At 43.5% G+C, this 15,428-nt stretch overlaps 1 protein-coding gene across 10 annotated transcripts in view; it reads left to right on the top strand.

The window, feature by feature from the left end:
* Nucleotides 1-15,428, top strand: part of NCEH1 (neutral cholesterol ester hydrolase 1) — a 62,026-nt gene that overhangs the window by 36,893 nt on the left and 9,705 nt on the right. For 5 of the 10 annotated variants that reach the window (XM_036243027.1, XM_036243029.1, XM_036243034.1 and 2 more), the window contains exons 2-3: nt 8,184-8,412; nt 10,580-10,649. In XM_036243027.1, coding sequence (XP_036098920.1) covers nt 8,184-8,412; nt 10,580-10,649 — 299 coding nt within the window. The other 5 variants (XM_036243028.1, XM_036243031.1, XM_036243036.1 and 2 more) reach the window with 5 other exon arrangements.

The following is a 15,428-nucleotide window of genomic DNA, read 5'->3' as shown; positions in this document are numbered from 1 at the left end:
GCCTGGTGGCCCTGGGTAGAACACAGGCAGTGGCTGACCTTGCCCCAGAGCCAGCACACTCAGTGGACAGCTTCAGAACACTGTGAAGCACCACCACCCAACCACCTCCACAAGTGACACACTCAAGGAGTGGACTCAGTGGGTACCAGAGCCCTGCTGAAGTAAGTCTTGCTCTGTGTGGTGGGCACCTGTACAGCTGATCATCCAAGCAATCAAGACTCAATTACAATAGAAGGGTGTAAAGTCTACATGAGGGGTGCACCTCAAGAGCCCAGCTCGGAGACCATGGAGGCTATGCCAGTGAACCCTACAGGACACCTACTACAATAGGCCATCCTAGGAAGCCCAGGAGACATAGCAACTCCACCTAATAGATAGAAACAAACACAAGGAGGCAGCCAAAATGAGGAAGCAACGAAACATGTCCCAAATGAAAGAACAGAACAAAACTCCAATAAAAGAACTAAATGAAATGGAGATAAGCAATCTAACAGATGCAAAGTTCAAAATACTGCTTATAAGGATGCTCAATGAACTTAATGAGAACTTCAGTGAACTTAGTGAGGGCCTCAAGAGCGTAAAAAAGGACCAATTAGAAATGAAAGAGGCACTAACTGAAATAAAGAATAATTTACAGAGATTCAATAGTAGAGTAGGTAAAGCCAAGAAGCAAACCATCGATCTGGAATATAAGGAAGCAAAAAACACATAATCAGAACAGCAAAAGGAAAAAATAATCCAAAAAAATGAGGATGGCCTCTGGGACAACTTCAAGCATACCAACATTCACATCATGGGGCTGCCAGAAGGAGAAGAGAGAGAACAAGAAATTAAAAACCTATTTGAAACAATAATGACAGAAAACTTCCCTAACTTGGTGAAGAAAACAGACATACAAGTCCAGGAAGCACAGAGAGTCCCAAACAAGATGAACCCAAAGAACCCCACACCAAGACACATCATCATCAAAATGCAAAAGGTTCGAGACAAAGAGAGAATCTTAAAAGCAGCAAGAGAAAAGCAGTTAGTAACCTACAAGGGAGTTCCCATAAGACTGTCAGCTGATTTCTCAACAGAAACTTTGCAGACCAGAAGGGAGTGGCAAGGAATATTTAGAGTGATAAAAAGCAAGAACCTACAACCAAGATTACTCTATCCTGCAAAGCTGTCGTTTAGAATCGATGAACATATGAAGAGTTTCCCAGACAAGAAAAAGCTAAAGGAGTTCATCATCACCAAACCATTATTATATGAAATGTTGAAGGGCCTTCTTGAAGGAAAAGAAGATAAAAAATATGAACAAACAAAATGGAAATAAATACATATCTATCGACAATTGAATCTACAAACAAAATCAACAAGCAGCACAGAAACATTCTCGTAGATATAGAGAACATTTTCTTGACTGCCAGATGGGAGAGGAGTTGAGGGAGTGGGTGAAAAGGGTGAAGAGATTAAGAAGCACAAATTGGTTATTAGACTGACAAACCTCAAAGGGAAGGGGAGGGAAATAAACCAAAGAACTTATATGCATATATGCATGACCAATGGACACAGACAACAGTGTGGGGAAAGGCAGGAGTGGGGCGGAATAGGAGAGGAGGGAGTCAATAGGAGAAAAAGGAGGAATATCTGTAATACATTCAACAATAAAGATAAGTTTTTAAATTTTTAAAAACTAAAAAAAAAACTCTGTTCCCCTTAACTTCTCCAGCCTCCTGTTTCTCTTGCCATACTAATAATTAATTCCACCTCTTCTTGGGGGGTGGGGGTGGGGAAATCATTTAATGATTGGTTCTTTGTGTCCTGTCCACTGTCCCTTAAAATGATGGTGTTCCCAAGGTTGTTTTTTTTTTTTAAATTTTATTTAACTTTACAGTTCCTGCTTTCCCTGAGTAAACTGACTTCCCCTCTCTGGTGGAATTTACCCTGTTACTAAAAGGCTTCAGAAATGGTGACTAGATAGCCTGAGTGGGGTTGGATGAGGGAGCCATCCCCCAGTAAGTGATAGAGTGTTTTTATTTTTGTAATCTGGGTGGGAATCGGAGAGAGGACTTGGATGTGTTCCTAGTCTCTTGCAGGAGAGTGGTGCTGAACACTTGTAAAGCAAAGTGTGGGTGGGGCAGAGACTGAAGTGTGGAACACCTGTCCCACACATAAACAGCTGTGTGCCTTTCCCCACCCTTTCTCCTTCTCCAAACTATCGATCATTCATTAAAACTCAGTTCAGCTCAGCTAATACCGTCTCAAGGCAGCCTCTTCACATAGCTGCTGTCTCTCTTCCTAGGCTGTGTCACATGCCTTTGTACTTTAAGGTACATATCTCTATTTTTGAAGTTTCTACGTCATATCATGATCATCTATGGTGTCTAGGATGTTCCCACTTTCAGGGCCCATGAAATGTTTCCCTTACCTCTTTAGCTCTGGCTGGTTGAATAAGTCAAACGACATGCAGCAGACTAACAGGAGAAAATAAACATGTAATATGTGTGCATGTGGAATTCACATAAGCATGAATATCCCGAAGACAGACAAATGAGGTCTGTATGTCATGTTGGATTAAGGAGGGGGAGGTAGGCAATTCACAGGGAGATGAGGAAGAGCACATTTTGGTAAGCACATGCTTATAGGGCCACCCAGAAACAATGAGACACAAAGGGGAGTCTACTCGGATCCTCTCTGTCTGCTACACTTAAATTTATGCCACCCAGAAACAATGAGACACAAAGGGGAGTCTACTCGGATCCTCTCTGTCTGCTACACTTAAATTTATATGTGTTAGGGTGACTGTGCTAAGGTTCCACTCCTGAAGCAGTTGGGGTTTTTTTGGTTTTGTTTTTGTAATTATGTTTTTATTTATTTTTTTAGAAAGAGAGGCAGAGAGAGAGAGAGAGAGACATCCATCAGCTGCCTCCTGCACACTTCCTACTGGGGATCAAGCCTGCAACTCAAGCATGTGCCCTGACCAGGATTTGAACCAGGACCTCTCAGTTCATGGGACGATGCTCAATCCACTGAGCCACACCGGCCAGGCTTGGTTTTAGTTTCTATCTGAATATTTTATGCAGGGAAGGAGAAAGGAGGGGTGGGAAACCACAACTCTTCTTGTCTTCTTGAGTTTGTTGGGCAGTAATTGTTTTTAGCTTAAAATAATCTGCATGCCAGGGTGGTACATACTGGAGACACTCCTCCCTGACCTGCCCACCACATTTTTGTTTCTCGAAAGTAGGCCATTGTGCTTTAAAAGTTCATCCTGTACCCCAAATGCTTAGACCAGTCATGACCAAATGGGCACTTAATAAATGGTGGTTGAATGAATTAGCTCACTTGATTTACTTAGTGATTCTCAACCTTTCTATGTGTTGAAATCACAGAGAGAGCTGAAACAATACCCATGCCTTTGGCCACACTCTCAGAGATGATTATTTAATGGGTGTGGGATGGGACTCAGGCACTGGTTTTAAAACTTTAGGTGAAACTAATATGCTGCCAGCTTTGAGAATCATCAGATTAAATGAGTAAAATAATATGACAGTGCCTGCTATATGCCAGATGTTTTAATAAAATGTTCACAATAACTCAGTGGATGGAGATGAGATTTGTTTTTGTTAACACATGGAAAAAGCAGAGGCTCAGAATGATGTAATGATTTTGCATAAACCACAGAGCTGGTAAGAAGCAGGGCTAGGCAAAGGCTCTGTTACCTTGCATTGCCTTTCCAGCCTCCCACCAGTGATGGGGAATCTGTTCAGTCTCATCCATTCTCTCAGAGGTGAGCTGAAGTGTAACAATTGGAGAAATGTTGCATTAGCTCTATTCTACTTCCAAGACATAAATATTGTCACCTTTGTTCTGTGGGATAAAAACTGAAGTAACAATTTTCTTTTATAATATCAATTAGTTGACAACCATAATAATAGCAGTTTATATAGTGTTTAATATGTGCCAGGCACTGTTCTAACTGCTTTCCATATGTTAACTCATTTAATTTTCAGAATAATACTATGAGTTAGGCAGCATTATTCCCATTTTACAGATGAGGAAATTAAGGCATAAGAGCTTTAATTAAGACATATAACCAGTAAGTAGTAAAAATGAGATTCAAACCCAGGCTTTTGCACAATGATAGAAGAAGATTGATATGATGCTGTAATTCCTGAGTATTGATTAGCCTGGACCAACAATTTTAGCTCTTGACCTGAGCAACCCTAAACCTGGGAATACATTCTCAGCAGGTTAGAATGCATGGGAAAGTCTTGACAGCTGTTAAGACTTGAAGGGAGCAGTAGTCAAAGTGCAGAGCTGAGCTCTCTGGCACTGAGTAAAGGCAATGATGATGAAGCCGCCACATAATTGGATTATTCCCATGAGGCACCTAAAACTTCTTTTAGCTATTAGTAATGACATCCTAGGTATGCTAATGGTCATTTTTTCAGTCTTAAGCTTCATTAAATTGCCAAATTGTCACCTTTTAAAAAAATTCTTTCAAATTTGACTTCTGTACTATGATTCACTCTTAGTGTTCTTTTTGCCACTCTCTAGACTTCTCCTTCTAGATTCTTCCTTCTGACCTAAGAATATTGTCTTCAAGGTCTGCTTCCTTGACACTATGTTTTGTCTCTTGGCTACTGCTCCTGAGTTTCCCTGTTATTTGAGATAATAGTTAAGCCCGAGCTCTTTCCCCAGGCCTGATGTCCTTGAATCTCTGACCCTGTATTTGTGACCGGCCTTTTGGAACTATGTACCTGGATGTTCTATTGACTTTGCATGGAACGATTCTAAAATGAAACTTATCTCCCCTTTCCTGACTGTTCTCCTGCCTGTTTTCTGTTTCTCAGACCCCAGGTGAAAACTGTGGGTGTCTTTGAATCCTTTCTCTGTGTCCCCCTAGCCGGATCCCAGTCCCTCCACTCTGTGAGCAATTGCCAAGGCCCATCAAGTGTGTCTCGGGAGTTCCCTGATGTTCCCTGCCCTGTGTTCTCAAGGGGCAGCCCTTATTTTCTCTCCTGCAAACAGCTGCCTGATTCTTAAGCTGTTGCCCTGGCCTCCGGTCTATTCTCTTACCAATCTATCGTGTACACTTCAGCTGCATAATTCTTCCTAAAGTATAGTCTCATAATAACAAGAGAACAGTGTCCCCAAATCTGTGTTGTTTGACCACTGACAACTACGTAAGGTCCACACTTACGAGCATTTCATCTGCCGCCAGCCTTCCAGCTGCGCTTCAGTCAGACCGGATCATCCTCTGCGTCACAAATTGTGACTGGGGGCCCTTAGTCCAGATTTGGCCTGCAGACATGTTTTGTTTGGTCCTCAACTTAAAAAAAAAAAAAAAAATCTGAATCGATGCTTTAAAATCAAAGGAATTCCCATGAAAGTTAAAGTCTCAGAGAAAGTACAGGAAGCTGTGAAAGCTTTAGAAGAGATGGAAATTTGGAAAAAGGGAGAGGATCAGACAAGACTTAAATTCTTACCTACTGTTCAGCTAGTATGGCTCAGTGGTTGAGCGTCAACCCAGGGACTGAGAGATCCTGGTTCGATTCCCGGTCAGGGCACATGCCCAGGTTGTGGGCCCGATCCCCAGTGGGGGGCAGGCAGGAGGCAGCCAATTGATGTTCTCTCTCATCAATGTTTTTATCTCTTTCACCCTCTCCCTTCCTGTCTCTCTCAAATCAATAAAGAAAAAAAAAACTTTAAAATTCTTATCCACTTAAGTTCTCGATCAATCTTTTACTCACCTTTGTAGTGGAGTCTTTATATATAGTAGGTAACTAATTAATACTTGTTGAATTACAGTTATATGACCTTTGGTAATTTTTTGCCACAAACATTGAGGTTTTTCTGTTTCACAAGAGTTCTGCATTTAGCGAATCTCAGGTGATTTGTGCAGTAGCCTTAAGTGCAAGTCACAAAATTTGCATACCAATAAAGATTTTTTTTTTTTATCCTCACCCGAGGACATTTTTGCATCCATCCTCAGATAGAATGGGAGGGACAGAGGGAGGGTGAGAGAGAGAAACATCGACGTCAAAGAGACACATCTACGTCAAAGAGACACATCGACTGGCTGCCACCCCCATGACTCCAACCGGGGCCAGGGACAAACTGCAACCAAGGTACGTGCCCTTTATGGGATCCGAACCCAGGACTCTCTGGTCCATGCGCCGATACTCTAACCGCTGAGCCAAACTGGCCAGGGCCCAATAAAGAAATTTAAATCTGCATTTAAAAGTACATTCAAATTTTATGGTGTTAAAAAGATGACCATAGATTTTCATGCTGATAAATGACCCATGAAAATTTGTTTTGTATAACAGGCAGGAATAAAGCAGAATTCAGAGAGGAGAATTTTAAAAACTCTTAGACAGGATGAAATGACTGTCCCTGGGAAAGGTGGAGAACCACGGATGTAGAATGCCAGCCTTTGAACATAGGAAATGAAGCAGGTGGTCAATTGCAATAGATGCTCTAAGCATTTAATGTGGTTGGCTCATGATGAAAGTTGACCACGTGCTAAGTGAGTTATGTGAATGGGTATCAGTGTACTATGGCTTTCCCCCAGCTTCCTGTCCCCTTTGACGTAAGCATATAAATGAGCTTTTTAGAGATAATTATTTTACATCTCTGTAACCTGAAATAATTTTAGAACTTGGTAATAGTCATGGTCCTAATACCAAATGTACATAAGAGGAAAAAATGGTTGTCTCGGCTTCTCTGGAAATATTGAACTGTCCCTGGGCTGATGTTTCTAAGTGCAATGGTTTCTGGATCAGAGGTACAATGATAACATTAACCAACTCATATAAGGCTCAGTATGTGCCAGCCACTGTTCTAGTTGTTTTTGCCTTTTGTTTGTTTGTTCTTAATGAACACCAGCTAATGGGTTTGTAAGGCAGTGCTTTCCAGCGCTGTTCACGGCAGGGCGTGTGTATTCCACAATAATATTTACATGGACACTAGGATAAATGGCTCAGGAGCTCGCTTGGCTGCCCGGGGGCTGAGGGGTTCTGTACACAGGACATCGGCACTCACTTCGAGGTGCACCTGTGTGCCCATACACACTGTGCTGGGAAGCTGCGTGATGGTGTATTGCAGACTTTCTATAGTCCTGATTTCTGCTGGTAGCATTGCTTCCTTGACCTTATGATGGCATTAAATATTTCACTAATCATCAGTGTTCTGTTTCATAGTCTACAGAAGGGCACTGTTACTCTCCAAGCTATTCCCCTTTCTGAGGTTTGAGAGCCACTTGGGGAAAGTTTATGCACATGTGCCAGGAAAGTTCCCATCACTCGACACCTCTGAACCTCTCTAGTTCGATCAGTCTCTGGCCTCCAGGCTGCTTCCAAGTCGCTGTCTTGGAAACATGGCCATTAAGTTGTGCAAGGAGTCAGTTTTATAAGTGCACTCAACAGGAAGAGCTTGTGTAAGAGGTGAAGAGAGGGGAATACACTCCACAGGGTCTTTGCTGAGTGGGTGGCTTGGGTTTCTTCTCTCTATGCTCCTTCTCCAACCAAATAACATTCTGTGGACATTTAATGTGGAGCTCAATGCCCTCGGGCTCAGAGGGGGAGAGACGCTGCTATGTGTTCTTTGCACATTTCTGAAAAGCTCCTGGTTATGCCGGAGGTGGTCTGCTTCTTCCCTCTCACACACTTATCCCTTTCTCCGACTCTCTGAACAACCAGACATACTCAACACACTTACAAATACTTAAAGTAAATACAAAACTTGCCTCTCTTTTATTTGCATTTAAATGAAGTATTCTTCCTCTACTCTTATTATGCTTTTGAACTGTGATGTGCTGATCTAAGGAAAAACAAAAAGGACTGAATCCTTTAGTTCTAGGAATTCATTAGTTCTAGGTTTCAGTCCCAGAACTGCCACTTATCCAGCTAATTGGGTAAGTTTATTTAATTTCTAAGCCTTGTGATGATACCCGTCCCATTGCCCTCTCAGAGCTGACCTGGAAAACCAGAGGGAATCTAATGCATGAAAGTATTCTGGAAGTTCTCAAAGCTCAAGGTCAATGCAAGTTGTCATTGTATTAAAAGTGGCCAGGGAGTCCTCAAGAGCAGTAGGAGTCCCTTGTAAGAATTGAAATGCTGAGAGTTGGCGAGTGTGGTTCTGGTGGTGATGGGTTGACCGGGCTCTCACTCCTTATTCCCTCCCTCACCTTGCAGAGTAACCTGATGCACTACCTGGGCCTGAGCCACCATCTGGTCGCGCTGAATTTTATCATCACGAATTTCGACAAGAAAAGCGCCTGGTCATCTGGCCAGGTGAAGGTGACCGACACCGACTTCGACGGCGTGGAAGTCAGAGTGTTTGAAGGCCCTCCAAAGCCAGAAGAGCCGCTGAAACGCAGCGTTGTTTATATCCACGGGGGAGGCTGGGCTCTGGGGAGTGCAAGTAAGTCCCGGTCACCTTCAGATTGTTTAGGGCTGTGGTTGGCCCTGGGAGAAACGTGTGTTTAATTGAGTTTGAATTTCTTTTTGGGTAAAGAGAAGGGAACTATTTGACTTGGTTCCTCTGGACAGTCTCAGTTGCCCCTATTTGTCCCAGCAAAAGTATGCGTGGTGTGTCCTTTTCACGCTTGAAAGTGTCCTAGTTTGGATGATTAATTATATGTTTATACCCTACTTAAAGGTCTTCGCCTGTTTGTTTGCTTATTTGTTAGTTAATGAGGGTAGACTGTTTTGAAAAGATCTCCTGTGATGGAAATCATAGGCTGAGTTATTGCGAAGTGCCGGCAACGGCTTTCCTACCCAGCCCAGGTGGAATTTCACTGGATGCAGGGTGCGGGGACCATCCACAGCTCTTTTGCCATCTTGTGTTTTGAACACATCTTTCTGTGAAATAGAACAAGTATTTCTGAAGACATGTTAGCTCATCCACATTTGATCTGCTTCTGACGCCAAGGATGGAAATGTAAAAGCATGCCACCGTTCAAAAGGAGTGATCTCACCGAGTGCAGGAATGCTCCCCGTGGTGCTGGGTTCCTTTCTCAGCAGAGCGGGTTCAGATGGCAAGCCGCCAGGCGGAGCAGCCAGCAGAAGGCACGGGGCAGAGCAGGGGCCTGATCTCTGCCTGCAATGTCCATGGAGCTATTTCCTCATCTTCCGCCCTGAGCTGTGGCAACTAGTTCTAGTTTGTTTCTTTCTTTTTTTTTTCTTCTTCTTCTTTATAATTCCTCACCCGAGGATATTTTTCTGTTGATCATAAGATAGAGTGGGAGGGAGGGAGAGACAGAGAGAGACGGAGAGCAACCTCGATGTGAAAGAGACACATTGACTGGTTGCCTCCCGCCTGACCCAACAAGGGCCGGGGACAAACCACAACCAAGGTACATGCCCTTGACCAGAATCAAACCTGCATTGGTCCGCGGGCTGACGCTCTAACCGCTGAGCCAGACTGGCCAGGGTTGTTCATTTGTTTCATAATAACCTATTTTTTATGAGGCAAAGGCCAAAAGTACAGTTCTTTATAGTAATTCCATTTCATTTAACTACACATTCATCATTTATTCTTTTATTTATTGATTTGTTCACGTGTTGGACAGATGTTTACTGAGCATATAGGTTAGCCTAGGACTGGCAGCTGTTCTGGGGTGCAGGACTTCCAGAACAAAAACTCAAACAGTTGTGTGCAAACCTGGACCTTTGTCACCCCAATGTGGCTAGGTGATGGGGATATAAAAATGAATAAAACAGAATCTTTTTTCCTAGAAAAGAATGAGTCTGTACCATGGGACATTTGCCAGGTGAGACTTTATACTGGAGGCCAGGAAGTGTGAGTGCCGGGAATGGTCTAGATTATATGAGTCAGCCTGGCCTTTTCCACATAATTTGATGACTTTTGCCAGAGGAGATGCTCAGGCTGAGGAAGGTATGTAGATGGCTATGTGCTTATTGAACTTCTGAGTCTAAGACTGCCTTGGAAAACCTATGCATAAGGTGATATTTGGCTTTTTGTTGACACAATCTGCTCTTAATATATTGGAATAACCACAAACTGATGAATTTTTTACATAATAAAATTGCTTCTGTCGCTGCAAACCTCTGGATTGTCTTTCTAAGGATTGTTAAGCATTCTTAAAATCTAGTCTGGTATGTGTTGATTTAAACAAAAATACCATGTTCTTCAAATTGTTGACTTTTCTGAATTGCAGCAAATGAGGATGTTAAAAGAGAACATTTTTATGGTTCTAAGGAGAAAACTGCTTATTGGTCATGATTGTTGGAAAGGCATATATTTGAAGAGCTACAAAGTCAGAATTAATTTGGTGCATTTCATATAGTCCATTTTGAAATAAACGTTTAGTTCATTAAGAACACGTTCAAAGACAATCTAATATGGATTTCCTATTATTTTATAGTAATTGCATTTTATCAGAAACCCAATTTAAATTCTACGTTTGTACATGTAGCTATATTAAGGAGATAGATATATGTTCACATTTGCTTTTTATTGTTAATACTTAAGTCCAAGTCTAAGAGCAGTTCACAATTAGCAGACTTTAATAATGGACAGTGCTAAATACCTTGTTTAATAGTGATTGCTCCTTTGTTTCCTTTAGAAATCAGCTATTATGATGAACTGTGTACAGCAATGGCTGAGGAGTTGAATGCTGTCATTGTCTCCGTTGAGTAAGTAATTAATACTAGTCATAGAAATAAATTTAAGAAGAGATCCTAGATAACCATCTAGTTACTTTATTTTACACGTGATAAAATTAAGTATAAAATAAAGGTTCAGAGAAGTGATTTTTCCCAGGGTTAGCCAAAATGATTTCTGATACAACTTAGAATTTCTTGAACTTTCTATATAATGTCTTAAATTCTCTTATTATTTTAGTTTTGGAAACTTCTGGAAAAGGAGTTAACTGAAATTGAGAGAAATATACAATCAGTTATCTATAGCATATAAGCTCTATCACTGCTGTTTTTAAAACAAAAACCAATCAGCATTTTAAGAGAATCTCTCCTACAACCATGGGTTGTAAAGCTGTTCCCCTGAAGACAGGTTCTGTAGGTCAGACCTTGTAAACTGTAATGAGTTCAACGAATCGTCGTCAATGTAGATATGATTATCATTAGTAGTAGTAATGTTAGTATTGATATTTTGAGTTGCTGCCACCATCTTTCTGGGAAACTAAGAAGACTGTGAATACTTATAACAACCGTGGGGATAGTAACAATACAAAAGTCGTGGCACCTGTTCCGTGGCAGAGGTGGCGCTGGTGCCACCGCAGACGTCGTCAACCTTCCCTCGGAGCTTTGGTCCTAAGTCACTCTCTCAGCAAGCCTTCCAGACACCCCTGTTGAAAATTGCAACCCACTTTCCTCTTGAATTGAGGTCCTTTATTTTTCTCCAAAACTGTCATCAACAACTGACAGATCATCATATATTTAACCTACTATGCAGTTTTCGTACTGAACAGAAACAGACCATGTAAGTTTCCTGAAGGCAGGGATTTTAGGGACTTTGCTCTCTTTTGTTCATTGCTGATCGTTGTGCCTGAAAACATTCTTGGCAAGACAGTAGGCACTCAGTAAATATTTGTGGGATGGATGAACAGGGTCTTGCTTAATTCTCATATAAATCATCCGCAATAACAATGATATTTTCCCCATAGATGAGGAAACTGAGGCCCGAGAATGTAAGGAACCTGCATGAGGTCACATAGCCAGTTAGTCACAGTGCTGGAGTGGCGAACTGAGCCAGGTCACATTGTCCCGAGGCCAGGGTGAAGCCGGTATCGAAGGAAGCTGACCATGCTGAGTGGCCATATGACAGTGTTACAGCAACAACATCGGCTGCTTTTCACGCCCTGAGCTCATCCAGCTCTCCCGGTCCCTCTGCCCCTTCCTGCCAGCAGCTCTCCCTTTCCAGCTCATGTCCTCCTTGCCCCCAGTCCAGGCCTGAGAACTAACAGATCTCAATCCTCTCTCTGCAGTCCCTTGGAAGGCTGGTCCCCTGAGCCCTTCGGGCAGCCCTGGCCCGTCTGCAGACGCCGCAGTCACACAGAGCGGTGCCATGCTTCTGGCCCTGAGCTCAGGCTCCCAGTGAGTCCTCCCAGCCCTCTGAGGGACCCTTGGCAGAGTGTTGCAATGCAGGAACCTTCAAGAAAATGATGATGTCATCTGGCTTGGGCAGCTGGTCAGAGCAAACCAGGGCTATTTAAGCAGCTTGGTGTTGGGGAACCAGCCTCTGAACCCTTCCAGTGGTTCCCTGTGTAGCTCCTCACAGGCCTGGGCATAGGAGGAAAGCTGGCCTTGCTTTACTTGGCACCGAGAAGGCTCTCCGCCCAGGCCTCACCCACCTCCAGGGCTGTGATATAACAGTTGGCAACACGCTGTAGCTCTTCCGACATCCCCTTCTCCACGTGTCAGCATCTGTTTCAAGTAAGACGGGTGTTCTTAAGCTTATAATAAAAACGCACAAGATGGATGAGATGTTTAAAAAAATTTTTTTTTAAAGAAAGCATAGACAGGGACTGCTTTCATCTCTGACTTTCTGTGAGGCCTGATTTGTGCAATGCAGCTTCCAGAAGTTTACCAATTGGGAGGCATCGCAGCAGTGGGCGGTCATTACTCGTGATTGTGTGACCGCAGGCAAGTCAGTCAACCTCGTGTGCAGTGGGGTAGGAATCCTTTCTGTGTGTCTAAAAAAATGTTAGCTGCTGGGAACCAAAATCGTGTCTTTCCTTTGGGTCCCCATCACCAACTATAAGGCTTAGCACATGTATTCGAGGCAAATATACTTCAGGGTGGGGGGCTAATGGTGTCAGAGAGTTGTCACAAGAATCAGTTTGGACAACTGAGATAGAAGGGCTTCAGATACCCAAAGGTGCTAGACAGTCTAGAGGATTAGTGCTGTAGCCCACAGGTGAAAAGGTCCAACTTACAGATTTATTTACCAGCATGTGCTTGGAACTCACAGCACTTTTTTTTTTTTTCTGAAGAAATGATAAACTAAGATGCTTAGGATTCAGGCCAGCCAGCCCACAAAGAGCTGTGTGACCTGTGCTCTAGTTGAGACATAGCCAACATCATATGATCATGATGTTTCTTTTGCAAAGTACCGTCTGACTTGAGAACATATGTCTCCTCACTACTCATGTGTTTCCTCTTTCTTTTATTCCATAAACATCTGTTGATTCCTATTATATGCCAGTGTGTTAAATGCTGGTGACGTGCCATGTAAGACAGATATCATTCCTGCCCTAAAAGTTTACAATCTAGGTGAGGAAATAAACTTTGAATGAGTCATGGTAAGTGTGATCAGTGATGCAAGGCAGAAGGTGAGTAGTAATGGAGGCACCTAGTAGGTAAGATCTTATCTAGTTTGAAGGGTCAGAAAGGGCGTCTTGAAGAAAGTCGTATTTGAATTGAGGTCCTGAGGATGCGCAGAACTTAGACAAAGTGAGTGGGTCGTGGAGGTTCCCAGCGGGGTAATGAGAGGCCTTGGGAGGAAGGGGAGGAGGCAGAGAATTAAGGGAATAAAACAAGAGAGAAGACAGATGGGGGCGCTTACATTCTGACTATGACCAAGGAAAAGAAGAAATAAGGGTGGGCGCTTCTGAGAGACCCTTGGCTGTCCTCCTCCTCCTTGCAAGTAGACTCCTTGGAGACAGTTGCTCCTTATCTTCGAGGCCCAGGGAGCGGAGCTGGGCTCCGAGCTGCGCCGCGTGGGGCGGGGCCCTGGGGAACGTTATAATCTGATGAGCTGGCAGCTAGCGTGGGGCCGCCCTGAGCGTGGAGTCACCTCTCGGGAGCGATCACCGGAACTCAGAAGTCCCCAGTCCATGTTGTGGGCACTGGCCCGGGTTCCGGGGACTAACCCAGCAGCGGATGGGTAGACGAAGGCCTCAAGGTGTGAAAACAGGCTGTGCCTTCTACTCAGTAGCTTCTGTAACACTGTGCTGTTTTACATGTTAATTGCACAATAAGTATTTGTAAAATAAATGGGGGAAAAAGTATCTTATAATACCAAAGATACATGATGTATCCTCAGTTATATGATCTAAGAAGGTCCTATTTTAGATTCATAAACTTATTTTCATCAAGTTCAACGCATAACATGGTATCTTTTTACCTATATTTTCTATAATAAGACACAATACTAGAACCATAAAATAAGTGAAAAGGAAGATTTAATTTCTTTTTTCAAAAGACAAAATGTAAGCTAACACAGTTGGCATGTTGGATATTATTAAATTCTATTTAATCCATTTTATTTCATTCTATAAATTCTATTAAGTTCTAGAAAGCATTTATGTTGCTTTCTTGGATGAGGAAAACAGTTCCAAGTTGTGTTTTGCTTTTTTTTTTTTTAATTTTTTTTTCCTTTATTGACTTTTTTAGAGAGAGAGGAAGTGAGAGGGAGAGAGAGCGAAACATCGACGAGAGAGAACATCGACTGGCCGCCTCCTGTATGCCCCCCACTGGGAATTGGGCCCACAACCTGGGCATGTGTCTTGACCAGGAATTGAAGTGGCGACCTCTTGGTGCCTGGGTCCACGCCCAACCACTGAGCCACACGGGCTGGACGGGTAAACTGTCCACTGCATGGAGATGGAGATTCCGCCCACCCCCCGCCAGGCGGCCGTGCACCGAGCACCGAACCTTCCGCAGAGCCGTGAGGCCGGTTGCTACTGCAGCCTCTGTTTGCTGCAACGAGACACTTATGCATCTTTTATTTCACCCATAAAATTAGATGAGTACAAGCTGACAAAACCACAGTGCTTTTAGGAGGCACAGTACAACCCACATCTTAAGAATCGTTGGAAAATAAGACACTGAGAAACAGAGTGACAGTGACCTTCTCTCTTCTCCTTCACCTGCCCGAGTCCTGAGCAGAGCCGGCGTCAGTCCCGCCTGGGCAGCGCTGGAAGGTGGGCCGGCCCAATCCCTAAGCATTCCCCTCCAAGACAGGGAAGATCTGCTGAAAGCCTTTCTTTTGCTCAGCTGGGGCCAACCTGAGCACACCCAAAGGCAGTGTCAGAAATAATTCAACTCTACAGACAGATAATACTGTGGCTTCTTGTAAGAAGTACGTTCTTTTATTCTCTTCACCATCATTAGCTTGACAAATCCCCTTTTTAGACATTTAACTTCAAAAGTCTTTTTGGCTTTGTTTTCTACTAACAACAACCCCCCGGTTCCTCTCTTGTGGTTTGGTCTCAGACTTTCTAGGGGAAACGTGCGCTTTACAAAAAGCCGAGCTGCAGAGCTGCAGCACGCGAGCACCTGCGGCTGGAAACCGCAGGGAGGTAGTGAGCCGGCTTCACCCACGCCTGCACCCTGGAGCTGTTTGGCTTGTGAAACGACAGAGAAAGGAGGCCAGAGGACCTGGCACCACACTTGCTTGGGTTTCTGGAGTCATGGGGCAGCACCCTGGCTCGTTTACTCAGAGGTGAGAGG

This window comes from Molossus molossus, unplaced genomic scaffold (assembly GCF_014108415.1).
Source record: "Molossus molossus isolate mMolMol1 unplaced genomic scaffold, mMolMol1.p scaffold_m16_p_5, whole genome shotgun sequence".
NCBI classification, from domain to species: Eukaryota; Metazoa; Chordata; class Mammalia; order Chiroptera; family Molossidae; genus Molossus; species Molossus molossus.
The sequence above is the reverse complement of the archived record's forward strand: the minus strand, read 5'-3'. Positions and strand labels throughout refer to the sequence as shown.